We start from the raw sequence: 27792 nt of genomic DNA, 5'->3' as shown, positions 1-27792 counted from the left end.
AGGAGGGACACCAGAGAATGGAGTTGGCTAGGAGCATCGGGCAATGCAGGCGTTTGGAGGAGCGTGTCACCAGTCCGGTGCAACTTGTGCCGGTCCCACGCATCAGGCCTCCAGTGCGCCTCCCCAGTCCGGTACGTCCTGTGTCCCCTCCTCGTACTCGCCCCTGAAGTGCGTGTCCCCAGTCCGGTACATCCTGTGTCTCCTCCTCGCACTCGCCCTGAAGTGCGTGTCCCCAGTCCGGTGCGTCCTGTGCCAGCTCCTCGCACGTGTGCCATCGTTCCGGTACAACCTGTGATGGCTATACGCACCAGGTCTCCAGTGCACCTCCACAGCCCAGTACGTCTTGTGCCAGCTCCTCGCACTCGCCCTGAAATGCATGTCACCAGTCCTGTGCCGGCTCCACGCACCAGGCTTCCGGCGACGGTCCCCAGTCCGGAACCTCCTGCGACGGTCCACAGTCCGGAACCTCCTGCGACGGTCCACAGTCCGGAACCTCCTGCGACGGTCCACAGTCCGGAACCTCCTGCGACGGTCCACAGTCCGGAACCTCCTGCGACGGTCCACAGTCCGGAACCTCCTGCGACGGTCCACAGTCCGGGTCCTCCTGCGACGGTCCACAGTCCGGGTCCTCCTACGACGGTCCACAGGCCGGAGCCCTCCTTTGCGCCGGTGCCCAGTCCAGGCACGGCGCCCAGACCCGCTCCAGGGCAGGAGCCTCCCTCTGCGCCGGTGCCCAGTCCAGGCACGGTGCCCAGTCCTGCTCCATGGCAGGAGCCTCCCTCTGCGCCGGTGCCCAGGCCAGGCACGGCGTCCCGTCCAGCTCCAAGGCCGGAGCCTTCCTCTGCGCTGATGCCCAGTCCAGGCACGGTGTCCAGTCCAGCTCCTAGGCCGGAGCCTTCCTCTGCGCCGGTGCCCAGTCCAGGCACAGCGTCCAGTCCTGCTCCATGGCAGGAGCCTCCCTCTGCGCCGGTGCCCAGGCCAGGCATGGCGACCAGCTCAGCTCCATGGCTGGAGCCTTCCTCGGCGCCGGTGCCCAGTCCGGGTGCGGCGGTCAACCCAGCTCCATGGCCGGGGCCCTCCTCTGCGCCGAGGCGGGGGGGGTACTGTCACGCCCTGACCATAGAGAGCATTTTATTCTCTATGTTGGTTAGGTCGGGGTGTGACTAGGGTGGGTAATCTAGGTTGTTTTATTTCTATGTTGGCCAGGTATGGTTCCCAATCAGAGGCAGCTGTTTAGCGTTGTCTCTGATTGGGGATCATATTTAGGCAGCCATTTCCCCACTGTGTTTTGTGGGATCTTGTTTATTATGTGTAGTTGCCTGTGAGCACTCCATAGCTTCACGTGTTCGTTTATTGTTTGAGAGTTTCATTTAATAAACATGTGGAACCCAGATCACGCTGCGCTGTGGTCCAAGTATGCTTCCAACGGTTTCTTTTTCTTTTCTTGTTTTTGGCAAAAAGTAAACATCCAGAGAGCCTACAAGAGTTGCTGGCCTGCAAAGGTAGAACTATTTAAAGCTTTGAATGGGTCGATTGGGTTCTGGAGGTGTGTGGTTACAGCAATTGCGCAGGGTTGGTGTGGCCTGTGGTGGTGGGGCCCAATGTGATATCTTTCATGGGGCCCAAAATCCCTGGCGGCGCCCCTATCTACACTTGTTGTATTTCATTTGATTTATTTGGAGCATGTGTCGATACTGATAGGATCGAATGAAAGGGAGCACTGCTCTCGGATTAGCTTTCTCCATTCAAATATTTCCTTAACGTTCAAATTATTTCACCATACTGACGACAGATCAGCTCCTAGAGATATTACCACCTACGGCTGCAAATATTGAGGTGGCTTATTCTAATGCATACCAAAAATAGCACTAAATCACATCATTGCGCACATGTTAGGCTACACATCATTTGTATTTTTATTTATTATGGATCCCCAGCAGCTACTCTTCCTGGTGTCACATCCTGAACAATATGTTGTAATTCTAGTTTGTCTATTTCTAGGTTGGGGTTTATTGGGTTGACCTTCAATTGGAGGCAGCTGGTCCTCATTGCCTCTAATTGGAGGTCATATTTAGTAGGGGTGTTTCTCATTGTTGTTTGTGGGTAGTTGTCTTTTGAGTAGTGTGTTGTCCTTTCTGCGTCACGGGTTGTTATTTTCCTATTTTCAAGTTATTAGTGTATTGCATTCAGTTTCACTTTTAATAAATATGTGGAACTACGAAAACGCTGCATCTTGGTCCGCTCCTTATTACAGCCATGACACCTGGGGTCTAGCAAAATTAAGGCAGTTATACAATTTTAAAAACATTACAATACATTCACAGATTTCACAACACACTGTGTGCCCTCAGGCCCCTACTCTACCACATATCTACAGTACTAAATCCATGTGTATGTGTGTGTGTGTGTGTGTGTATAGTGCATATGTTATCGTGTGTGTGTGTGTATGCATGTGTTTGTGCTTATGTTTGTGTTGCTTCACAGTCTCCGCTGTTCCATAAGGTGTTTTTGAATCGGTTTTTTTAAATCTAATTTAACTGCTTGCATCAGTTACTTGATGTGGAATAGAGTTCCATGTAGTCATGGCTCTATGTAGTACTGTGCACCTCCCATAGTCTGTTCTGGACTTGGGGACTGTGAAGAGACCTCTGGTGGCATGTCTTGTGGGGTATGCATGGGTGTCTGAGTTGTGCGCCAGTAGTTCAAACAGACAGCTCAGTGCATTCAACATGTCAATACCTCTCATAAATACAAGTAGTAATGAAGTCAATCTCTCCTCCACTTTGAGCCAGGAGAGATTGACATCCAAGGGCCTGCTCTCTGTGTACATCCAAGGGCCTGCCGTGCTGCCCTGTTCTGAGCCAATTGCAATTTTCCTAAGTCCTTTTTTGTGGCACCTGACCACACGACTGAACAGTAGTCCAGGTGTGACAAAACTAGGGCTGTAGGACCTGCCTTGTTGATAGTGTTGTTAAGAAGGCAGAGCAGTGCTTTATTATGGACAAACTTCTCCCCATCTTAGCTACTGTTGTATCAACATGTTTTATTCAATCATCTTGGTTTTCATTTGAAGCATCTTTTTATACGTTGCTTGTAGGGCTGGGCCATATGGCCATAATAAATTACCACGCTATTTAAAAAAAAATTAACGGTATGATGGTATTTTTTGTTTTTGAATAGTAAAAGTTCTAAATTTGCTTTATGAGTGATCCTAGGGTGGCAACACATACATTCTAAGTGATTTCAATGAGTCTCTCCATTCTGATTGTTTTATACTGGTCAATTTAACTTCAACCCAAAATAACTTTCAGCATTTTCAACAATTTTGTAACACCCTGATCTTTTTCACCTGTCTTGTGCTTGTCTCCACCCCCCTCCAGGTGTCGCCCATTTTTCCCATTGTCCCATGTGCATTTATACTTGTGTTTTCTGTTTGTCTGCTGCCAGTTCGTCTTGTCTCGTCAAGCCTACCAGCGTGTTTTCCCATAATCCTGTTTCGCTCTAGCCCTTGTTTTTCCGGTTTTGACCACTCTGCCTGCCCTGACCCTGCCTGCTGTTCAGTACCTGTCTGACACTGCTCTGGATTACTGACCACTGCCTGCCCTGACTCCGAGCCAGCCTTCTGTTCTGTACCTTATTGACTCTGCCCTGGATTACGGACCTCTGCCTACCTTTGACCTGTCATTTGCCTGCTCCCTGTTTGGGTCAATAAACATCTGTGACTCTAGCTGTCTGCATCTGGGTCTTATCCTAAGCTGTGATACATTTCGGAATTTCCTGCACTCATTTGAGATCATTTCCACATTTCCACACTGCCACAAAGGGCTGCACGATATGGGGAAACAATCTAAGCCTTATTTTTAAACAAATGTTGCAGTTGCGATTTGAGTTGCGATATAGAGCAAAAACTTGGATGAACTGTCTGAATCATGGAAATAGAATGATTATTCAAATTCTATAGTTAGAATATAATAGTTGGCAATTTAAATGCAGTGTTTGACATGACAACCAATGAAAATGCCAGGGAGGAGTTATTGTGACAGGGTAGTAACCAAAGTGTTGACAAGTTTTCCTAGGGGACCCTATAATCTTTGTCTACGTCACAGGATGTATAAATGTGAATTATCCGCTTGGTGTTTCCACTCACTACCAAATATGGTAGTGAGAGGAAGCCCAGTGGCCGGCAGTGGAAGAAGATGTAAGGAGATTGATTTTGACCGACATTCTGCAAGTTTTCTCATAGATGAAACATTTGATCTCAATACAGTTTTCTGTTCCCAAAACTAGAATCTGCTATGAACAGAGTGGACGAAGTTTTGTAGACTTTACACTTTGCCAAAGTTGTAAAAAATTAAGTGGTTTAGAAAAAGTGCAAATGCGAATTTAGTTATTGCACATGTGCACTTCACAGAGTAGGCGTTCTCCAACAGAAAAATATGCAGATACATGTTATAACGGGCCATTAGGATCTTGCTTGCTTGTGCTTGGCTCTGCCCACTTCCTTGTTTGTTCTGCCCACTATGACTCATTTGTTCCCATTGGAAACGGCAGGCTATGGTCTACCTTGGTTTAGTTATAAAATGTGAATACATTGTATGTTTTCTCTTAGCTACTTCGTGTAGCTAACATAATATTCTTGCTTCACGTATACCTCTTTGAGTTAGAAGATATTGTTGCACAAAAAACATGCAGATATACAGTACCAGTCAAAAGTTTGGACACACCTACTCATTCAAAGGATTTTCTTTATTTTTTACTATTTTCTACATTGTAGAATAATAGTGAAGATATCAAAACTATGAAATATGGAGTCATGTAGTAACCAAAACAGGTGTTAAACAAATCAAAATATATTTTATATTTTAAATTCTTCAAAGTAGCCACCCTTTGCCTTGATGACAGCTTTGCACTCTCTTGGCATTCTCTCAACCAGCTTCACCTGGAATGCTTTTCCAACAGTCTTGAAGGAGTCATCCAAAACCAGCAATCCTAAACCATCTCAATTGGGTTGAGGTCGGGTGATTGTGGAGGCCAGGTCATCTGATGCAGCACTCCATCACTCTCTTCTTGGTCAATTAGCCCTTACACAGCCTGGAGGTGTGTTTTGGGTCATTGTCCTGTTGAAAAACAATGACAGTCCCACTAAGCCCAAACCAGATGGGATGGCGTATCGCTGCATAACGCTGTGGTAGCCATGCTGGTTAAGTGTGCCTTCAATTATAAATAAATCACAGACAGCGTCACCAGAAAAGCACCCCCACACATCACACCTCCTACTCCATGCTTCACGGTGGGACCCACACATGCGGAAATCAGCCATTCACCTACTCTGCATCTCACAAAGACACAGCGGTGTCTCAAATTTGACACGGCGGTATCTCAAATTTGGACTCATCAGCCCAAAGGACAGATTTCCACCAGTCTAATGTCCATTGCTCGTGTTTCTTGGCCCAAGCAAGTCTCTTCTTCTTATTGGTGTCCTTTAGTAGTGGTTTCTTTGCAGCAATTCAACCATGAAGGCCTGATTCACACGGTCTCCTCTGAACAGTTGATGCTGAGATGTGTTTGTTACTTGAACACTGTGAAGCATTTATTTGGGCTGCAATTTCTGAGGCAGGTAACTCTAATGAACTTATCCTCTGCAGTAGAGGTAACTCTGGGTCTTCCTTTCTGGTGGCGGTCCTCATTAGAGCCAGTTTCATCATAGAGCTTGATGCTTTATGCGACTGCACATGAAGAAACTTTCAAAGTTCTTGAAATTTTCCAGATTGACTGACATTCATGTCGTAAAGTAATGATGAACTGTCATTTCTCAGCCATAATATGGACTTGGTCTTTTACCAAATAGGGCTATCTTCTGAATATCACCCCTAACTTGTCACAACAAAATTGATTGGCTCAAATTCATTAAGAAGAAAATTAATTCCACAAATGAACTTTTAACCTGCTGGGGCTAGGGGGCAGTATTGAGAATTTTGAAAACAATATGTGCCCATTTTTAACTGCCTCCTACACCAACTCAGAAGCTAGGATATGCATATTATTAACGGATGTGGATAGAAAACACTCTGAAGTTTCTAAAACTGTTTGAATGGTGTCTGTGAGTATAACAGAACTCATATGGCAGGCAAAAACATGAGAAAATTCCAAGCAGGAAGTGGAAAGTCAGAATTGTAGTTCTTCTTTTCATTCTCTATCGAAGGTACAGTGTCTGTGGGGGACGTTGCACTTCCTAAGGCTTCCATTGGCTGTCTAAAGCCTTCAGAAAGTGGTTTGAGCATTTTCCTGTCACTGGGCAGAGTATAGGAGCTCAGTTACTGAGTGGTCTGCCTGGCAACATAGGGATTGGATATGCGTGGTCACGCGAGCATGCCGTTCCTTCTTTTTCTTCTTGAATGAATATGCTATTGTCCGGTTGGAATATTATCACAATTTTACGTAAAAAAATACCATAAAGATTGATTTTAAACAGCGTTTGACATGCTTCTAAGTACAGTAATGGAACATTTAGACTTTTCGTCTCTCGTTCCGCGCTCGCGCGTTATGCCTTTGGATAAGTGATCAGTACGCACGAACAAAACAGAGATATTTGTACATAAATATGGATTATTTCGAACAAAAACAACATTTCTTGTGGAAGTAGCAGTCCTGGGAGTGCATTCTGACGAAGATCAGCAAAGGTAAGAAAATATTTCTAATACTAATTCTGAGTTTAGGTTGCCCCGAACTTGGCGGGTGTCTGAATAGCTCACCGTGATGGCTGAGCTATGTACTCAGAATATTGAAAAATGTGCTTTCTCCGTAAAGCTATTTTAAAATCTGACACAGCAGTTGCATCCAGGGGTAGTCTATCTATAATTCTTTAAATAATTGTTATATATTTTGTCAACGTTTATGATGAGTATTTTTGTAAATTGATGTGCACATTCACCGGGGGTTTTGGTGGGAATAAATTTTCTGAACATCACGCGCCAATGTAAAATGCTGTTTTTGTATATAAATATGAACTTTATCGAACAAAACATACATGTATTGTGTAACATAATGTCCTAGGAGTGTTATCTGATGAAGATCGTCAAAGGTTAGTGCTTCATTTAGCTGTGTTTTGGGTTTTATTGACACATGTCCTTGCTTGGAAAATGGCTGTGTGATTATTTTTCTCTATGTACTCTCCTAACATAATCTAATGTTTTGCTTTCGCTGTAAAGCCTTTTTGAAATTGGACAATGTGGTTACATCAGGAGAAGTGTATATTTAAAATAGTGTAAAATAGTTGTATGTTTGAGAAAGTTGAATTATGACATTTTGTTGTTTTTGAATTTGCCGCCCTGATATTTCACTGGCTGTGTCCCGCAGGTGCCCATAGAAGTTAACCCACTGTTCCTAAGAATTTGTTCTTAACTGACTTGCCTAGTTAAATAAAGGTAAAAATGTGGTTTGATAAGAAGAATGCCCCTCTTCCCACAGTGGGTTATGTTCCCATGTGATTACTACCTCTGAGGGTTTAGTGCTTGAGGTAGTCACCTCATACAAGTACTCATACAAGTCCTTCTCTCAGCACATATCAAAGATGCAGGCTAAGGTTAAATCTAGACTTGGTTTATCATAATGGCTCCTCTTTCACCCAGCTGCCAAACTAACCCTGATTCAGATGACCATCCTACCCTTGCTAGATTACGAAGACATAATTTATAGATAGGCAGCTAAGGGTGCTCTCGAGCGGCTAGATGTTCTTTACCATTTGACCATCAGATTTGCCTCCAATGCTCCTTATAGGACACATCACTGCACTCTATACTCACCTGTAAACTGGTCATCTCTGTATACCCGTCGCAAGACGGGTTGATGCTTATTTATAAAAACCCTCTTAGGCCTCACTCCCTCCTATCTGAGATATCTACTGCAGCCCTCATCCTCCACATACAACACCCGTTCTGCCAGTCATATTCTGTTAAAGGTCCCGAAAGCACACACATCCCTGGGTCGCTCGTCTTTTCAGTTTGCTGCAGCTAGCGACTGGAATGGGCTGCAACTGTAACGATGTGCGCTGAGAGTTGAGAAGCAAGTTCAAAGAGTAAGTGTTTTAATAAATAAATGCAACATAAAACAAAACAAGAAACACGAACAACGCACAGACTAAACACTGGAACAGAAACAGTGACGCCTGGGGAAGGAACCAAAGGGAGTGAAATATATAGGGAAGATAATCAGGGAGGTGATGGAGTCCAGGTGAGTCTGATGACACGCAGGTGCGCGTAACAATGGTGACAGCTGTGCGCCATAATGAGCAGCCTGGTGACCTAGAGGCCCGGAGAGGGAGCACACGTGACAGCAACAAACACTCAAACGAAACAGTTTTATCTCAATCTCTTCATTCAAAGACTCAATCATGGACACTCTTACTGACATTTGTGGATGCTTTGCGTGATGTATTGTTGTCTCTACCTTCTTGCCCTTTGTGCGGTTGTCTGTGCCCAATAATGTTTGTACCATGTTTTGTGCTGCTACCATGTTGTGTTGCTATCATGCTGTGTTGTTGTCTTAGGTTTCTCTTTATGTAGTGTTGTGTTGTCTCTCTTGTTGTGATGTGTGTTTTGTCCTATATTTATATTTTATTAAAAAAAATTACATCTCAGCCCCCGCCCTGCAGGAGGCATTTTGCCTTTTGGTAGGCCGTCATTGTAAATAAGAATTTATTCTTAACTGACTTGCCTAGTTAAGTAAAGGTTAAATAAAAATAAATAAATAAGCATCTAATGACGCACTTAGCTGTTCTACGAGTGGTCAGAGGCAGGCGTTAGATTACGAGCGTTTTCAAGTGCAACATTAATATCGATGGTTTTGGGAAACAGCTTGGAGATTTAACAATTCTCCTAAGAAGGTTCCGACGATGAACTTAGCCTTAAGATGCTTTTAGGAAACCGGACCCACATCAATATGGCTAGTTCACAAGCTAACTTTGAGGATAAACTACATGGCTATATCCAAATATTGTTTGATTTGCTTGCCAAATATAGTGGTGATGACAGAAGTCAGACTAACAACTTTACCCGGACAAGGCCTGTTCGGGCGGTGCTCGGCGGTCGTCGTCGCCGGCCTACTAGCTGCCACCGATCCCATTTTCCTTTTCATTTAGTTCTGTCTGGTTTTACACACCTGTGTCTTGTTTTTCTGATTTCGGTGGGTTTATATTTCCCCGCTGCAGGTTAGGCTGTGTGCGGGATTATTTTGCTGTTGGCTACATGTAAGGGGTGCGTGCCTGCACCACGGGCATTGTTTGTCTTTTGTACGGTATGTGTTTACCGTGGACATATTTACTTGTGGCTAGCGGAGATGAGATTTCTCCCCTGTGTGTGTCGTTGTGCTTTCGGGACCGTCAAAATAAACTGTGGATTTTCCTGGAACCCTTCTGCTCTCCTGCTCCTGATTCCACACACCTCCCTCCATCGAGAAGCTTTGTTACACTGATGATAGAGCTAAATGTAGAATAATCGGAAATGTGTAGGTTTGACTATGCTCTTCAAGAGGTGATGATATTAAAACCAAATAGTTATAACATTTATTTAACAATCCCTTGAAAATGGCCCCCCAGCAGCCAAATCGAATGCTCTGCACCGTATTATGATGTTTTATTGATAACGACCAATAGTTAGTGAGCGTGATTTGTAATTTTATACTGTTGAATAATAACTGCCATGGAACTTTCCACATTTTCTAATTGTAGCACTGGGGGAGCACATTCTAAGACTGATTATGCCACACAGCTCACTCCAACTACTAACCTAACCCACTATACTGCAATGTACCAGACCTTGCTTAAAATATTATTGTTAACAATTATTATGAAGTATTTCAATTACGTTCACACACATTTCTAAGTAGGTATTTGGAAAACATTTACTTTAAAATACAAGTAGTTGAATATTGGAATGTATTTGACAATATATTGGAAAGCATTGGCAAGTATTTGAAAATACATTTGGAAAGTGTTAGGGTTTGGCCAGGGTAGGCCGTCAATGTAAATAAGATTTAGTTCTTAACTGACTTGCCTAGTTAAATAAAGGTAAAAAAAGAGGGATTTAGTAAAATGACAAGTGGTCCAGAACAGGGCAGCACGGCTAGCCCTTAAACATACACATAGAGCTAACATGAGTAATATGCGATATCTGATGGCTCAAAGTAAAGGAGAGACAGACGTCATCACTACTTGTGATGACATGTTGAATGCACTGAGCTGTCTGTTTAAACTACTAGCACACCCATGCATACCCCACAAGGCATGCCACCAGAGGGCTCTTCACAGTCCCCAAGTCAAGAACAGACTATGGCAGGTGCACAGTATCACACAGAGCCATGGCTACATGGAACTCAATTCCACGTCAAGTAACTCACGCAGATTTAAAAAACAGATACAAATACACCCTATGGAACAGCGAGGACTGTGAAGAGACACACACACATAACATACAGTGCATTTGGAAAGGATTCAGACCCCTTAATTTTTTCCACATTTTGTTACGTCACAACCTTATTCTAAAATTGATCAAATGTTGTTTTTTTTCCACATCAAACTACACACAATACTCCATAGTCACAAAAACTGAAATTTTACATTTACATAAGTATTCTGACCCTTTACTCAGTACTTTGTTGAAGCACCTTTGGCAGCGAATACAGCCTCAAGTCTCCTTGGGTATGATGCAACAAGCTTGGCACACCTGTATTTGGGGAGTTTCTCTCATTCTTCTCTGCAGATCGTCTCAAGCTCTGTCAGGTTGGATGGGGAGACGTTCGATCGGGTTCAAGTCCGGGCTCTGGCTTGGCCACTCAAGGACATTCAGAGACTTGTCTCGAAGTCACTCCTGCTTTGTCTTGGCTGTGTGCTTAGGGTTGTTGTCCTGTTGGAAGGTGAACCTTCGCCCCAGTCTGAGGTCCTGAGCACTCTGGAGCAGGTTTTCATCAAGGATCTCATTACTTCTCCATACATCTTTCCCTTGATTCTGACTAGTCTCCCGGTCCCTGCCGCTGAAAAACATCCCAACAGCATGATGCTGCACCACCATGCTTCAATGTAGGGATGGTATTGGCCTGGTGATGTGTGGTGCCTGGTTTCCTCCAGATGTGACGCTTGGCATTCAGGCCAAAGAGTTTAATCTTGGTTTCATCAGACCAGAGAATCTTCTTTCTCATGGTCTGAGAGTCATTTGCCTTTTATTGAAGAGTGGCTTCCGGCTGGTCACTCTACCATAAAGGACTGATTGGGGGAGTTCTGCAGAAATGGTTGTCCTTCTGGAAGGCTCTCCCATCTTCACAGAGGAACTCTAGAGCACTGTCAGAGTGACCATCGGTTTCTTGGTCATCTCCCTGACCAAGGCCTTTCTCCCCCAACTGCTCAGTTTGGTCGGGTGGCCAGCTCTAGGAAGGGTCTTGGTGGTTCCAAACTTCTTCAGAATGATCGAGACCACTGTTTTCTTGGGGACCTTCAAAGCTGCAGAAAGGTTTTGGTACCCTTCCCCAGATCTGTGTGAATATTTTCCGAATGAACTGTACACACACGTACACCTGGATTGTTAGTGATCTGAGGGCACATACTTAATGTATTGTGAAATCTGTTGTAAAATGTATTTTAAAGTAAAAAATATGTAATATAATGTACTGTACACAGTTGAAGTCGGAAGTTTACATACACTTAAGTTGGAGTCATTAAAACTCGTTTTTCAACCCCTCCACAAATGTCTTGTTAACAAACTAAAGCTTTGGCAAGTCGGTTAGGACATCTACTTTGTGCATGACACAAGTAATTTTTCCAACAATTGTTTACAGACAGATTATTTCACTTATAATTCACTGTATCACAATTCCAGTGGGTCAGAAGTTTACATTCACTAAGTTGACTGTGCCTTTAGACAGCTTGGAAAATTCCAGAAAATGATGTCATGGCTTTAAGCTTCTGATAGGCTAATTGACATCATTTGAGTCAATTGGAGGTGTGCCTGTGCATGTATTTCAAGACCTACCTTCAAACTCAGTGCCGCTTTGCTTGACATCATGGGAAAATCAAAAGAAATCAGCCAAGACCTCAGAAAAGAAATTGTAGACCTCCACAAGTCTGGTTCATCCTTGGGAGCAATTTCCAAACGCCCTAAGGTACCACGTTCATCTGTACAAACAATAATACGCAAGTATAAACACCAACCGCTCAGGAAGGAGACGCGTTCTGTCTCCTAGAGATGAACATACTTTGGTGCAAAAAGTGCAAATCAATCCCAGAACAACAGCAAACGACCTTGTGAAGATGCTGGAGGAAACAGGTACAAGTATCTATATCCACAGTAAAAACGAGTCCGATATCGACATTACCTGAAATGCCGCTCAGCAAGGAAGAAGCCACTGCTTCAAAACCTCCATAAAAAGCCAGACTACGGTTTGCAACTGCACATGGGGAAAAATATCATACTTTTTGGAGAAATGTCCTCTGGTCTGATGAAACAAAAATAGAACTGTTTGGCCATAATGACCATCATTATGTTTGGAGGAAAAAGGAGGAGGCTTGCAAGCCGAAGAACACCATCCCAACCATGAAGCACGGGGTGGCAGCATCATGTTGTGGGGGTGCTTTGCTGCAGGAGGGACTTGTGCACTTCACAAAATGGATGGTATCATGAGGGAGGAAAATTACGTGGATATATTGAAGCAACATCTTACGACATCAGTCAGGAAGTTAAAGCTTGGTCGCAAATGGGTCATCCAAATGGACAATGACCCCAAGCATACTTCCAAAGTTGTGGCAAAATGGCTTAAGGACAACAAAGGCAAGGTATTGGAGTGGCCATCACAAAGCCCTGACCTCAACCCTAAAGAAAATGTGTGGGCAAAACTGAAAAAGCGTGTGCGAGCAAGGAGGCCTACAAACCTGACTCAGTTACACCAGCTCTGTAAGGAGGAATGGGCCAAAATTCTCCCAACTTATTGTGGGAAGCTTGTGGAAGGCTACCCAAAACATTTGACCCAAGTTAAACAATTTAAAGGCAATGCTACCAAATACTAATTGAGTGTATGTAAACTTCTGACCCACTGGGAATGTGATGAAAGAAATAAAAGCTGAAATAAATAATGTTCTCTACTATTATTGTGACATTTCACATTCTTAAAATAAAGTGGTGATCCTAACTGACCTAAGACAGGGAATTTTACTAGGAATAAATGTCAGGAATTGTGAAAAACTGAGTTTAAATGTATTTGGCTAAGGTGTATGCAAACTTCTGACTTCAACTGTATTACTGCCACAATTTTTACCGGACCCCAGCAGCTAATGGGGATCCATAATAAATACAAATACTAAAATATATTTGAAAATACAAAAATACACAGAAAACAAGTATTTAAAATAAAATTCTTAAATATGCATGTATTTAAATTAGGTCTGTCAAACGATAAAAACTTTTAATCACAGGATTTGGTGTGATAAATCACGAATAATCGCAAATTCAAAATTTGCTCAAATTGAGTTGTAATTTATGATTTTTTTATACAAGAATATTGACGTCTTGATTTTTTCCAAAGTAACGGTTATCAAAATCAGGTAAATTGATAAAGCACACTTTCTTTAAACTCAATGAAAACTTGTTTTGACATCGCATTGTTGTTTTTAGCTGTATAGATTATTTATTTTGGATGTTTTCAGTATATTTTCAACGCTTCAGCTAGATTTATTATTATTTATTTTATTAGAATTTAGATGGAATGCAACTTGTGCTACAGAAAAATACAATGTGAAGAACTTAATTCCCAAGTTTTTACGTACAAGCCTTCCCTGCATCCGTCGATGAGGGCCAGGAAGAGGGGCTTGTTGTGGGGGATAGTCTGCAGGATGTTCCCGTTGTTGGTGACGTAGCCAATGGCCCACTGGCCCAGTCGTGTGCAGCTTTGTCTGAAGATGTAGCTAAAATGAGAGATGGGAAACAGGGAGGTCAGACAAATCAAACATTAAAACAGTAATATTGTCACTTTCGGATGGAAACCTTGTATCTCCAAAAAGGCCATTTTTAAAGAACTGAAAAAATAGACTTTATTATTTCAACAAAAAGTTCATAATTTGACAACATTCTGGGTCAGATATTCACACGTCACAAAAACATTGCTGTTTTACCAACAAAAAAATCTATGTTAAATTGGAATTACACATTTTGAGCACATTATACGTGGTGATATGTGATTTTATTATCATTGATTAGAACGGGCCGCATCTGAACCAGTGAACGCGTCGCCATTTTTGCATTAATTCTCCATTAATTGACAAGCATGGAAGATTATTTTATATGTGTATTTATCTTTTGAGTGTAGAAAAGAAGGTAAACACTTTGTTACTTTACCTTGCTCTTTCGCTCGTTCTCCCAATGGACTACAGCATACCGGTGGTGCACACATAGCCTAATTAGTCTCTTCTTGGCACAGGATTAATTAAATCTATCGACTGATCTGTTTGTGTGTGCACAAACAGAATAAAAGCTTTAAATTCTGTTATGGATGTATTGTAATGTTTTTAAAATTGTATATCTGCCTTAATTTTGCCGGACCCCAGGAAGAGCAACAGCTAATGGGGATCCATAATAAATACAAATGAGTGGATTCGGCTACTTCAGCCACACCCGTTGCTGGCAGGGGTAAAATACCGAGCATACAGCCATGCAATCTCTATAGACAAACATTGGCAGTAGAATGGCCTTACTGAAGAGCTCAGTGACTTTCAATGTGGCACCGTCATAGGATACCGGTTTTCCAACAAGTCAGTTCGTCAAATTTCTGTATTGCTAGAGCTGCCCCGGTCAACTGTAAGTGCTGTTACTTTGAAGTGGAAACTAGGAGAAACAACGGCTCAACCGCGAAGTGGTAGGACACACAAGCTCACAGAACGTAACGCATAAAAATTGTCTGTCCTCGGTTGTAACACTCACTACTGAGTTCCAAACTGCCTCTGGAAGCAATGTCAGTACAATAACTGTTCATAGGGAGCTTCGTGAAATGGGTTTCCTTGGCCGAGTAGCCGCACACAAGCCTAAGATCACCATGAGCAATGTCAAGCATCGGCTGGAGTGGTGTAAAGCTCACCGCCTTTGGACTCTGGAGCAGTGGAAATGCGTTCTCGACACAGGCCACCATCTCTGTGGAACGCTTTCGACACCTTGTAGAGTCCATTCCCTGGCTAATGGAGGCTGTTCTGATGGCAACAACGGAGTGCAACTCAATATTAGGAAGGTGTTTCTAATGTGTAATACCTTCAGTGTACAGTATATACATAGTTTTTGTTAAAATCGCTTAAGCTCAGTAAATTTGGGAATTATGTTTTTTTTAAAGCAGGTTTAAGTCAGAATGGAGACTGGAACATTCAGGAACACTCAACACCTCCTGGAAAGCCATTCTGGTGTGTCTTTGGCATTACAATTTGGGTAATAGTCCTGTTGAAAAATAAAACTCTATCCTAGGGTTAGATTTTCAGAAGACTGGGGTGGGTTTTCCTATAACTTTTTACCTTCCCAGTAAAGCAATAAAAAACCATCAAGCATCCCAGAAAAGTACTAAAAATAGCCCACGTTAACATATGTATCTTAAGTTCATGAAATCAATAATTTGCTAGTAACAGATGACGTTCATATTCTCTCATATAATCTCTGAAACTCATTTAGATAATACCTTGTATGATACAGTGGTAGCAATACATGGTTATAAGATCTACCGAAAAGACAGAAATGCCAAAGGTGGAGGTGTGGCCATTTATATTCAGAACCACTTTCCTGTAAAGCTGAAGAGAGGATCTCATGTTAAATACTGTTGAAGTAATATGGCTACAGGTTAATCTGCCCCACCTAAAGCCCATTCTGGTGGGAAGCTGTCACACCCTGAACTGTTTCACCTGTCTTTGTGCTTGTCTCCACCCCCCTCCAGATGTCGCCCATCTTCCCCATGTATTTATACCTGTGTTCTCTGTTTGTCTGTTGACTCTAACCTGGTTAATGAACTTCTGCCTGTCCTCGACCTGCCTATCGCCTGCCCCTTGTATTGTAATAAATATCAGAGGCTCGAACAATCTGCCTCCTGTGTCTGCATCTGGGTCTCACCCTGTGTTGTTATAGTACGAACTGGCCATGACTGACCCAGCAGGCTCGGACCGGCTCCGCAACGCTGTCTCCCTGCAGGGAGCCACCATTGATAAACATGAGGAGCTACTTCAGAGCCTTATGGAAGGTAAGACCACTGGTTCTATCCTGGTTTGGAGCTCGTTCTGACACTCACATTGCCTTAAGGAGGCGCAGCCTGCCCCGGGACGTCCTCCTGCAGGCTCTGGTAAATCCTCGGATTTCTCCGCCATTCCCGCAGAATACCAGGACCTCCTGGAGGTGTTCAACAAGGCTCGCGTCACCTCCCTCCGCACCGTCCCAACGATTGTGCTATTGATCTCCTCCCGGCCACAACACCGCCTCGTGGGCGGCTATATTCCCTGTCTGGCCCTGAATCCAATGCCATGGTGGAGTACATTGAGGACTCTGGCTGCTGGGAGCATTCATCCTTCTTCTTCCCCTACCAGCGCAGGGTTCTTCTTTGTGGAAAAAAGGACAAGACCCTGCGTCCATGTATCAACTACCGGGGCCTCAATGATATCACGGTGAAGAATCACTACCCTCTACCACTCCTCTCCTCTGCTTTCAAACCTCTCCAGGGGGCAACCATGTTTTCGAAGTTGGACCTTCGGAATGCCTACCACCTAGTTCGGATACGCGAAGGAGACGAGTGGAAGACGGCTTTCAACACAGTTAGTGAACACTATGAGTACCTGGTCATGCCGTTTGGACCTACCAACGCTCCCGCAGTGTTCCAGGCTCTCGTCAACGATGTGCTCCGTGACATGTTGAATAGATCAAGATTGCTCTGAGGGGCGGAGGCACTGGCTGGAAGGGGCAGAATATCCATTTTTGGCGTGGACCGATCATAAGAATTTAGAATATCTCCGCACCGCCAAGCACCTTAATTCTAGGCAGGTCCGTTGGGCCCTGTTATTCCCCAGGTTCAACTTCACCATCACCTACCACCCATGGTCTAATAATGTGAGGGGGGGGGGGGGCCTGGCTAACCAAATGTTTGTCCCTGATTCGGCCCGATCTCAAGTCCTGGAATGGGCTCATTCCCCCAAGCTTACCTGCCATCCCGGCTCCAGTCGGACCCTGGCCGACAACGCTTCTGGTGGCCCACTATTGTTCCTGACATCTCAGCCTTTGTTGCCGCATGCACGGTGTGTGCTCAGAATAAGACTCCGCGGCAAGCTCCGGCTGGCCTCCTTCAATCACTCCCTGTTCCTCATCGCCCCTGTCCCATATATCCCTGGATTTTGTCACTGGGCTTCCATAGTCTGATGGCAACACCACTATCCTGACAGTAGTGGATAGGTTATGTAAAGCCGACAATTTCATCCCTCTCCCCAAGTTACCTTCAGCTAAGGAGACGGCCCAGCTCATGGTGCAGCACGTCTTCCGAATCCATGGACTCCCTGTCGACATTGTCTCTGATCGTGGTCCTCAATTCTCGTCCTGATTCTGGAAGGCGTTCTTCACCCTCATTGGGTCGTCGGCTAGCCTATCCTCCGGATTTCAATCCCAAGTCCAACAGCCAGTCGGAGCGTGCCAATCAAGACCTGGAGACTGCGCTTAGGTGCCTCGTCTCAACCAACCCCACCACCTGGAGCCGGCAACTTGTGTGGGTGGAGTACCCCCGGAACATAGACAAACAGCGCTTCATGTGGAAGTTAGTCAGAAGCTCTGACGAGGTATTTCCCCCTCAGCATATTTATACTGTCTCTACGGGTTACACAAAGATAGCCAACTGTCTCCTTTCTCAGCAAAGCGTTTGCTCCCAGAGACCGGCTGCAGAGGAGGACAAATCCTGGCAACCACAGTCTGGGTGTTCTGCCAATATTTTCACTCCCGCTGAGCCGACCTTGTGAGAGCAATCCTCAGACACCCTGTCTGTCTACAACAGGTGCATTTCTAAGTATTAAACAGGTCAAACATGTAGAATAAGCAGTGGTGTAAAGTACTTAAGTAAAAATACATTAAAGTACTAATTAAGACGTTTTTTGGGGTATCTGTACTTTAATTTACTATTTATATTTTTGACTACTTTTACTTTGACTTCATTACATTCCTTAAGAAAGTATTATTATTTTTACTCCATACATTTTCCTTGACACCCAAAACTACTCGTTACATTTTAAATGCTTAGCAGGACAGGAAAATTGTCAAATTCATGCACTTATCAACATCCCTGGTCATTCCTAGTGCCTCTGATCTAGCGGACTCACTAAACACACGTTTCGTTTGTTAATTACATCTGAATGTTGGAGTGGGCCACTGGCTATCCATAAATTAAGAAAACAAGAAAATGGTGATGTCTGGATTGCTTAATTTAACGAATTGGAAATGCTTTATACTTTTACTTTTGATACTTAAGTATATTTTAGCAATAACATTTACTTTTGATACTTAAGTATATTTTAAACCAAATACTTTTAATCAAGTAGAATTTACTGGGTGAATTTTACTTTTACTTGAGTCATTTTCTATTAAGGTATCTTTACTTTTACTCAAGTATGATAGTCGGGTACTTTTTCCACCACTGAGAATAAGTGTGAGACACTAAAAAAGCAGAAAGAGACACTGTAAAATTCAACTACACACATTTTCAATATGTAATTTTTTCACAGGTTATTCAAGCAGACAGGTAATACTATTCAGTTCAACATAGGTACAAAAGGGACATACAAAATATAAATATAAATGTATAATAATAAAAAACTATTAATTATGCATTTAAATATAATGAATAGACTAACAGACTGGCTTCCCTGTGGCTCAGTTGGTAGAGCATGGTGTTTGCAACGCCAGCATGGTGTGTGCAACGCCAGGGTTGTGGGTTTGATTCACACGGGGGGCCAGGGAAGGGTTATGGCCCAGAGGAGAGGTGCATGGTATGCTTTCGCCGAAAAGCCTTTTTGAAATCTGACAAAGCGGCTGGATTATCAAGAAGTTCATCTTTAAGCCGATGTATAACACTTGTATTTTTTATGAATGTTTATTATGACTATTTTGAATTTGGCAATTTCACCGGATGTTGTCGAGGTGGGTCGCTAGCGGAATGCCTGCTCCAGAAAGGTTAAGAAATTACTGTAAAAACTGTTAAATCCCCATGGATTGATGAGGAATTTAAAAACTGTATGGTTGAGAGGGATGAGGCAAAAGGAATGGAAAATTAGTCTGACTGAACAACTGAGTGGCAAACATACGGAAAATTTTGAAATCATGAGACTAAACTAAATAAAAAGAAGAAGAACTACACTATGAAACAAAGATAAATTACATAAACAATGATAGTAAAAACTTTAGAACACTTTAAATAACATTTTGGGCAAAAAGGCAAACTCAGCTCCATCATTCATTGAATCAGATGGCTCATTCATCACAAAACCCACTGATATTGGCAGCAACTTTAATTATTTTCAATTTGCAAGATTAGCAAACTTAGGCATGACATGCCAGCAACAAACTTTGACTATATCTGACCAATTTATGAAAGACGAGCATTGTAATTTAGAATTCCGTAAAGTGAGTGTGGAAGAGGTGAAAAAACGATTGTTGTCTATCAACAATGACAAGCCACTGGGGTCTTACAACTTGGATGGAAAATTACTGAGGATAATAGCGGATGATATTGCCACTCCTACTAGAATGTGTGTGCCATCCTGCCTGGAAGGAAGCAAAAGTCATTCCGCTACCTAAGAATAGTAAAGCCCCCTTTACTGGCTCAAATAGCCAACCAATCATCCTGTTACCAACCCTTGGTAAACTTTGGGAAGAAATTGTGTTTAACCAGATACTATTTTACAGTAAACAAATTGACAACACACTTTCAGCACGCTTATAGGGAAGGACATTCAACAAGCACAGCACTTACATAAATGACTGATGATTGGCTGAGAGAAATTGATGATAAGAAGATTGTGGGGGCTGTTTTGTTAGACTTCAGGGCGGCTTTTGACATTATTGATCATGGTCTGCTGCTAGAAAAACGTATGTGTTATGGCTTTACACCCCCTGCTATAATGTGGACAAATAATTACCTGTGTAACAGAACACAGAGGGTGTTCATTAATGGAAGCTTCTCCAACATAATCCAGGAAGAATCAGGAATTCCCGAGGGCAGCTGTCTAGGCCCCTTACTGTTTTCAATCTTTACTAATGACATGCCACTGGCTTTGAGTAAATGTATGCGGATGACTCAAAACTATACACGTCAGCTTCTACAGCAACTAAAATGAATGTGACACTTAACAAAGAGCTGCAGTTAGTTTCAGAATGGGTGGCAAGGAATAAGTTAGTCCTAAATATTTAAAAAAAACTAAAAGCATTGTATTTCAGACAAACCATTCACTAAACCCTAAACCTCAACTAAATCTTGTAATGAATAATGTGGAAATTGAGCAAGTTGAGGTGACTAAACTGCTTGGAGTAACCCTGGATTGTAAACTGTCATGGTCAAAACATATTAATACAACAGTAGCTAAAATGGGGAGAAGTCTGTCCATAATAAAGGCTTCTTAACAGCACCATCAACAAGGCAGTTCCTACAGGCAATAGTTTTGTTGCAGCTGGACTACTGTTGGTCAGGTCACAAAAAAGGGACTTGGGAAAATTGCAGTTGACTCAGAATAGGGCAGCACGGCTGGCCCTTGGATGTACACAGAGAGCTAACATTAATAATATGCATGTTAATCTCTCCTGGCTCAAAGTGGAGGAGAGATTGACTTCATCACTACTTGTATTTGTGAGCTGTATTGCCATGTGAATGCACCGAGCTGTCTGTTTGAACTACTGGCACACAACTCAGACACCCATGCATACCCCACAATACATGCCACCAGAGGTCTCTTCACAGTCCCCAAGTCCAGAACAGGCTATGTGAGGCACACAGTACTACATAGAGCCATGACTACATGGAACTCTATTCCACATCAAGTAACTCATGCAATTATATTTTAAAAAATACAGATAAAAATACACCTTATGGAACAGCAGGGACCGTGAAAAGACACAAACACAGACACATGCATACACACACGATAACATATGCACTATACACACACGTACACATGGATTGTGTGTTGTAGATATGTGGTAGTAGAGTAGTAGCCTGAGGGCACACACTTAATGTGTTGTGAAATCTGTTGTGAATGTATTGCAATGTTTTTACAATTGTATAACTGTCTTAATTATGCTGGACCCCAGGAAGAGTAGCTGCTGCCTTGGCAGCAGCTAATGGGGATCCATAATGAATACAAATACAAATACTTGGGCTCTGCTTCTTTCAGATTTATTTCCATCCTAACAAACTCCCCAGGCCCCGCCAGTGACAAGCGTACCCATAACATGAGGCTGCCACCACAATACTTGAAAATACAAAGGGATCAACAACATTGTCATACAGGCTAGTAATGTGCAGTGAAGACAAAGTCAAAAGAAAAAATGTCATAACAAATCATCCATTCTGTTTGCAAAAAGGCCGTTAAGTAATAATGCAAGACAACATTGCAAGGACATTACCTTTTTAGCCTAAATTAAAAACTACAGGTTTGGGTCATATCCAACACAACACAGCATAGCGTGAAAGCCTCTGTATTTTCCAGTATTGTGGTGGCAGTATCATGTTATGGGTATGCTTGTCAGAGCTTTTTTCTACTAGCTGCAAACCAGACCCTGTTTTGGCACTTACAAAGTTCTCATCCATTTTTACCTCTCTGACTGGTATACATGCCCCTTTCAAGCAGAGTCAAAAACCAAAGTAATCCACGGTACTCTCCTGTACTCTCAGACCTCCTCTTGATAATAAATCAAGCCTGGGCCAAGGCTAGACAAACTAGCATGTTAACTGATTGGCAGCTATTTAGGCAATTGAGAAATGGGTACACTGCCTCGGTTAAACAGTCAAACTACTTCCTTAACGCTATGGCAGGCTCTGTTAGTGATCCCACTAAATTCTGGAAAATTCACCGAATTCACTGAAGCGGGGTAATTCATCTACTTCCCTGCCTAAGCAAGTAGTTTTAGACTCCTGCATGATTACTGGAAAAGCTCAGATTTGTGATGCTTTTAATCATCATTTTATCTCAGCTGCATTCTATGTGAAAGAAATGGTGGTCATACTGGTCTTGGCCAGTCAGTCGACTGTTCTTCCCAATTAAAGCCTCCAGTTGCCTCGATGGAGGATCAGTCAACCTCCCGCCTCCCGCCACATGGGAAATGGTAGTCAGGGTTTGTCTTTTCGGCAATTCACAGAAACAGAAGTTATTGCTGCCTTATTAGCTATTGACACCAAGTCGTCAATATGGGCTGACATTGCGTGTTACTGAGCCCCTCATTGCTGGCTCAGTAACACACATGTTTTATTTAACTTTAGTATCAGGAAAATTCCAAAAGTGTGGAAAGCAGTTGTTGTGCTGCCACTCCATCAGGACGGGGAAAGTAGTGCTCTCGATAATTATCAACCCATTCCAGGCATTTCCAAATGACCTGTAAAACTGAAAGATGTTCTCTCCGCCCCATGGCAAATGTGTAGAATTGCATGAAATTAATGATACAATTGCAAAATCTTCTCTACACCCCATCCCATGGCAAATCTGTAGAATTGCAAGAAATTAACAACAACAACAAAAAAGTTCTCTCTGCTATCAAGAGGAGAGCCACTAAAATGTTTTTAACTTAGGGTCCCTAAAAAGCTAGGGCCAGCTCTGACTGCATGTGTGGTTATGGATGTGGGTACACAGACGCCCGAGCCACTACGGCCCCTCATGAGTTCAGATTTTTTTGTGGCCCCCAACCCCATCAAAGTTCTATAACTGCTGCTGTACTCACCTTTCCTATCCATCCATGTATACAGGTAAGATAGTCAAGCTAGCTACATTTTCAGATATTACACGTTTCTAATTTTGTCAGAAAATCGTTTTCATTTCAAGTTAAAGTGTACTGTTAGCTGGCGGGCTCGCTAGCTAACGTTACATGTCTGTGCAGTAATATTATTCATATCTCAGAGCCATTTGCTTTGCTAGTTATAGCATAATGTTAGCTAGCTAACATTGAACCTAGTTGGGACAATGACCCAACACACCTCCAGGCTGTGTAAGGGCTATTTTACAAAGGAGTGCTGCATCAGATGACTTGGCCTCCACAATCACCCGACCTCAACTCAATTGAGATGGTTTGGGATTAGTTGGACCGCACAGTAAAGGAAAAGCAGTCAACAAGTGCTCATCATATGTGGGAACTCCTTCAAGACTGTTGGAAAAGCTGGTTTAGAGAATGCCAAGAGTGTACAAAGCTGTCATCAAGGCAAAGGGTGGCTACTTTGAAGAATCTCAAATATAAAATATAACACCTTTTTGGTTACTACATGATTCCATGTGTGTTATTTCATAGTTCTGATGTCTTCACTATTATTCTACAATGTAGAAAATACTAAAAATAAAGAAAAACCCTTGAATGAGTAGGTGTGTCCAAACTTTTGACTGGTACTGCATATATTTCATATATTTACCCCAAAATGGGGGATTGGAAATGATGCAGACAATTACATTGATGGAAGCCACAATCTATCTGCAATATTAAATCTGATCTACCCCCCCCCCCCCAAAAGACCCTATTCACTTCGTCATTGTTACCGCACATTCACCAGATGACATTCGGACGAGTCCTGCAAAGCTTGTGGGTGTCATAGACCAAACCGGATGACATGTTCATGAGAATCTCTGTTTTTTTTTATTATAGCTCGAACCGTTCAGACTTTACAGAGATTTTCATGAGGAGATCTGTGAAGACTTCAGATGGTTGACTAAACCATTCCAACGTTTCTGCACCTTCCTCCCCCTAACAAGCAACGTTTGAAATATGTTCTACCCTCTTGTGGCTTTGAGTCAGTGACTGGCAAAAAAGGTAGTTATATAATTAAGAACAGTATCTTGCTGCATTCATAGTTGGAATTGTAAGAGTTTGGACCACACGTTCGGGTTCGTGAGAGTCTCAGCCCTTCAGATCCAGTTTTGTGAGAAGATCTGTTTCCGGGATGTGTCCTGGTCTCACAAGCACTGTTGTAAGTCTGCCGTTTTCCACCGCAGATGTGAATGGCCGCCACTGGTGGATGCAAGGGATTGAGACGCAGCCCATGCAAAAACTCGGAAGGCAATTCAATTCTTATGTTAATTACATTTCCTCACAGATGCGGACCAGGGCCCTTTCTCCTCTGACTCTGGTAGTCACAGCACAGTACAGTACAGTACAATAGCCTTGTTGTTAGGAGCTACCTGGGCCTAGATTTATATCTTCCTGCAATTGTAATGTAACCACCAATCAAGTGGGACAGCAGACAAGACAATGCAGCAAGTGACAAGAAGAGTTTCATTTCGTTAATTAACTGCACAACACAATTGGCCCTTCTAGAATCAATTGCGTCCGTTGGTCCTACTCCAATGCAAAGCAATGTTGAATCACATTATGCTGAATGATGTTGTCACGTGTGCTCCCTCTCCGGCCTCTAGGTCACCAGGCTGCTCGTTAGGGTGCACACCTGTCACCAGCGGTACGCGCATAATGACACACCTGGACTCCATCACCTCCTTGATTAACTGCCCTTTATATGCCACTCCCTTTGGTTTCTTCCACAATCGTCATTGTTGCTGTTTGATGTCGGTGCTCTGTTTGTCTCTTGTTTTGTTCATTTATTTATTAAACGTATTCACTCCCTAAACTTGCTTCCTGACTCTCAGCGTACATCGTTACAGATGTTGATGCAAGGTATTCTGCAATACATTGGGCTAGATTTAGAATTAGCTCATTTACTAACATAGTATCATAAAAGATAAACAAACACAGTTATCCATATCTAGACTGCCCACATGCTGGTGCTTTAAAAAAATAAAATGTTTCCTTGTCACACCTGCCCATTGATGGCCAAAAATTCAGGCAGGAGTAGTCTGTCTGAGAGTAAATCAAGAGGCCCGGAGAATCAATCACGGATAAACAGATAGATTTAAAGGAGCATAAACCTGTTTCCAATAAGAGGCCAACTTGTCCCTAACCCTCACCACATGTCCCTAAGAACACACACGCACGCATACATGTTTACACACGCACACCAACACACCTTCCTGTGGCATGTACATACCTGCCGGGTTTGTTGGTGTATTTCTGTAGCCGTGCCTTAACCTCGTCATAGGTCAAGAAAGCCATGTAACCAGGGTGAGTCACAGCCAGGAAGTTCCAGTTTCTCAGGATGGAGCCCCATGGCTGATAGGGAGGAGAGAATAAGGAGAGGAGTCACACACACACACACACACACACACACACAAATACTTCCATTTGGATCAACAATGAAACATTGTGCATGCTAGGACTCCTAATTCTTGGAGGTCACAGATGGTCCACTCAAATAACACAATAACTTATCAAATAACACAACTTAAGAGACGCACACACACACACACACACACACACACACACACACACACACACACTTTATTACATCACAAGATGAGGAAGCATTCTTATAGTGTACTAAACCAGGATCACTTGTACATAGTATGAATCTACTCAGAACTTCAAGGGCACTATTTCTTGGAGCTGGGAGAAAACCCAATTATTAATAATAGTGCATAGAAGGGCCTCCCGAGTGGCGCGGAGGTCTAAGTCATTGCATCTCAGTGCTTGAGGCGTCACTACAGACCCGGGCTCTATCCCAGAGGGCATCCGTAGCCGCGTCATCAGAGCATGCGCAGACCAGCTGGCTGGAGTGTTTACGGACATATTCAATCTCTGCCAATCCCAGTCTGCTGTCCCCACATGCTTCAAGATGTCCATCATTAATCCTGTACCCAAGAAAGCAAAGGTAACTGAACTAAATGACTATCACCCCGTAGCACTCACTTCTGTCATCATGAAGTGCTTCGAGACTAGTCAAGGGTCATATCACCTCCACCTTACCCTAGACCCACTTCAATTTGCTTACCGCTCCAATAGATCCACAGACGATGCCATCGCACTGCCCTATCCCATCTGGACAAGAGGAATACCTATGTAAGAATGCTGTTCATTGACTATAGCTCAGCATTCAACCCCATAGTACCCTCCAAGCTCATCATTAAGCTTTGGGGCCTGGGTCTGAACCCCGCCCTGTGCAACTGGGTCCTGGACTTCCTGACGGGCCTCCCCCAGGTGGTGAAGGGTAGGAAACAACACCACCACTTCGCTGATCCTCACCACTGAGGCCCCACAAGGATGGGTGTTCAGCCCACTCCTGTACTCTCTGTTCACCCATGACTGCGTGGCCACGCACGCCAATAACTCAATCATCAAGTTTGCAGATGACACAACAGTAGTAGGCCTGATTACCAATAATGATGAGACAGCCTACAGGGAGGTGAGGGCCCTAGGAGTGTGGTGCCAGGAAAATAGCCTCTCACCCAACGTCAACAAAAACAAAGGAGCTGATCGTGGACTTCAGGAAACAGCAGAGGGAGCAGCCCCCTATCTACATCGACGGGACTGCAGCTTCAAGTTCCTTGGCGTACACATCACTGACAAACTGAAATGGTCCACTCACACAGACATTGTGGTGAAGAAGGCGCAACAAAACCCTCACAAACTGTTACAGATGCACAATTGAGCGCATCCTGTTGGGCTGTATCACCGCCTGGTACGGCAACTGCACCGCCCGCAACCGCAGGGCTCTCCAGAGGGTGGTGCGGTCTGCACAACGCATCACCAGGGGAAAACTACCTGCCCTCCAGGACACCTACACCACCCGATGTCACAGGAAGGCCAGAAAGATCATCAAGGACAACAACCACCCGAGCCACTGCCTGTTCACACCGTTATCATCCAGAAGGTGAGGTCAGTACAGGTGCATCAAAGCTGGGACCGAGAGACTGAAAAACAGCTTCTATCTCAAGGCCATCAGACTGTTAAATAGCCATCACTAGCACCTTAGAGGCTGCTGTCCTATATACATAGACTTGAAATCACTGGCCACTTTAATAATTGGAACACTAGTCACTTTAATAATGTTTACATATTTTACACTACTCATCTCATATGTATATACTGCATCTTAGTCTATGTATTACTCATCTCATATGTATATACTGTATTCTATTCCACTGTATCTTAGTCTATGTATTACTCATCTCATATGTATATACTGTATTCTATCCTATTCTACTGTATCTTAGTCTATGTATTACTCATCTCATATGTATACACTGTATTCTATACTATTCTACTGTATCTTAGTCTATGCTGCTCTGACATTGCTCATCCAAATATTTATATACTCTTAACTCCATTCCTTTACTCGAAATGTGTGTGTATTGTTGTGAAATTTTTTGATATTACTTGTTAGATATTTTTACACTGTTGGAGCTAGACACACAAGTATTTCGCTACACCCACAATAACATCTGCTAAACATGTGTTTGTGACCAATAACATTTGATTTGATTTGAGGCTGTGTCATCAACTGGCCATGACCGAGAGTCCCAAAGAGCGGCATACAATTGGCCCTACATTGTTTCTCTGAACGCACCCGGCTTGTCGCTTTGATCTAAATCCTTTATTGTCTTGCTTTATGAAATGGGGTGGGGGAGGCGAGGGTGGAGTGAACCCTCGTTTCAGTTTTCATCTTTCTCAAATAGCTATGACACAGTCT

The 27792-nt window shown here is 43.2% G+C and overlaps 1 protein-coding gene across 5 annotated transcripts in view; it reads right to left on the bottom strand.

The window, feature by feature from the left end:
• The window catches only part of cblb (Cbl proto-oncogene B, E3 ubiquitin protein ligase), a 224416-nt gene that overhangs the window by 101800 nt on the left and 94824 nt on the right, over positions 1-27792 (bottom strand). For all 5 annotated transcript variants that reach the window (XM_029701775.1, XM_029701774.1, XM_029701773.1 and 2 more), the window contains 2 exons: positions 25255-25376; positions 13805-13942 (listed from right to left, as the gene is read on the bottom strand). In XM_029701775.1, coding sequence (XP_029557635.1) covers positions 13805-13942; positions 25255-25376 — 260 coding nt within the window. The remainder of the gene's footprint in view (positions 1-13804; positions 13943-25254; positions 25377-27792) is intronic.

Source organism: Salmo trutta, chromosome 19 (genome assembly GCF_901001165.1).
Source record: "Salmo trutta chromosome 19, fSalTru1.1, whole genome shotgun sequence".
NCBI lineage: Eukaryota > Metazoa > Chordata > Actinopteri > Salmoniformes > Salmonidae > Salmo > Salmo trutta.
This window is presented reverse-complemented; position numbering and strand designations above follow the sequence as displayed.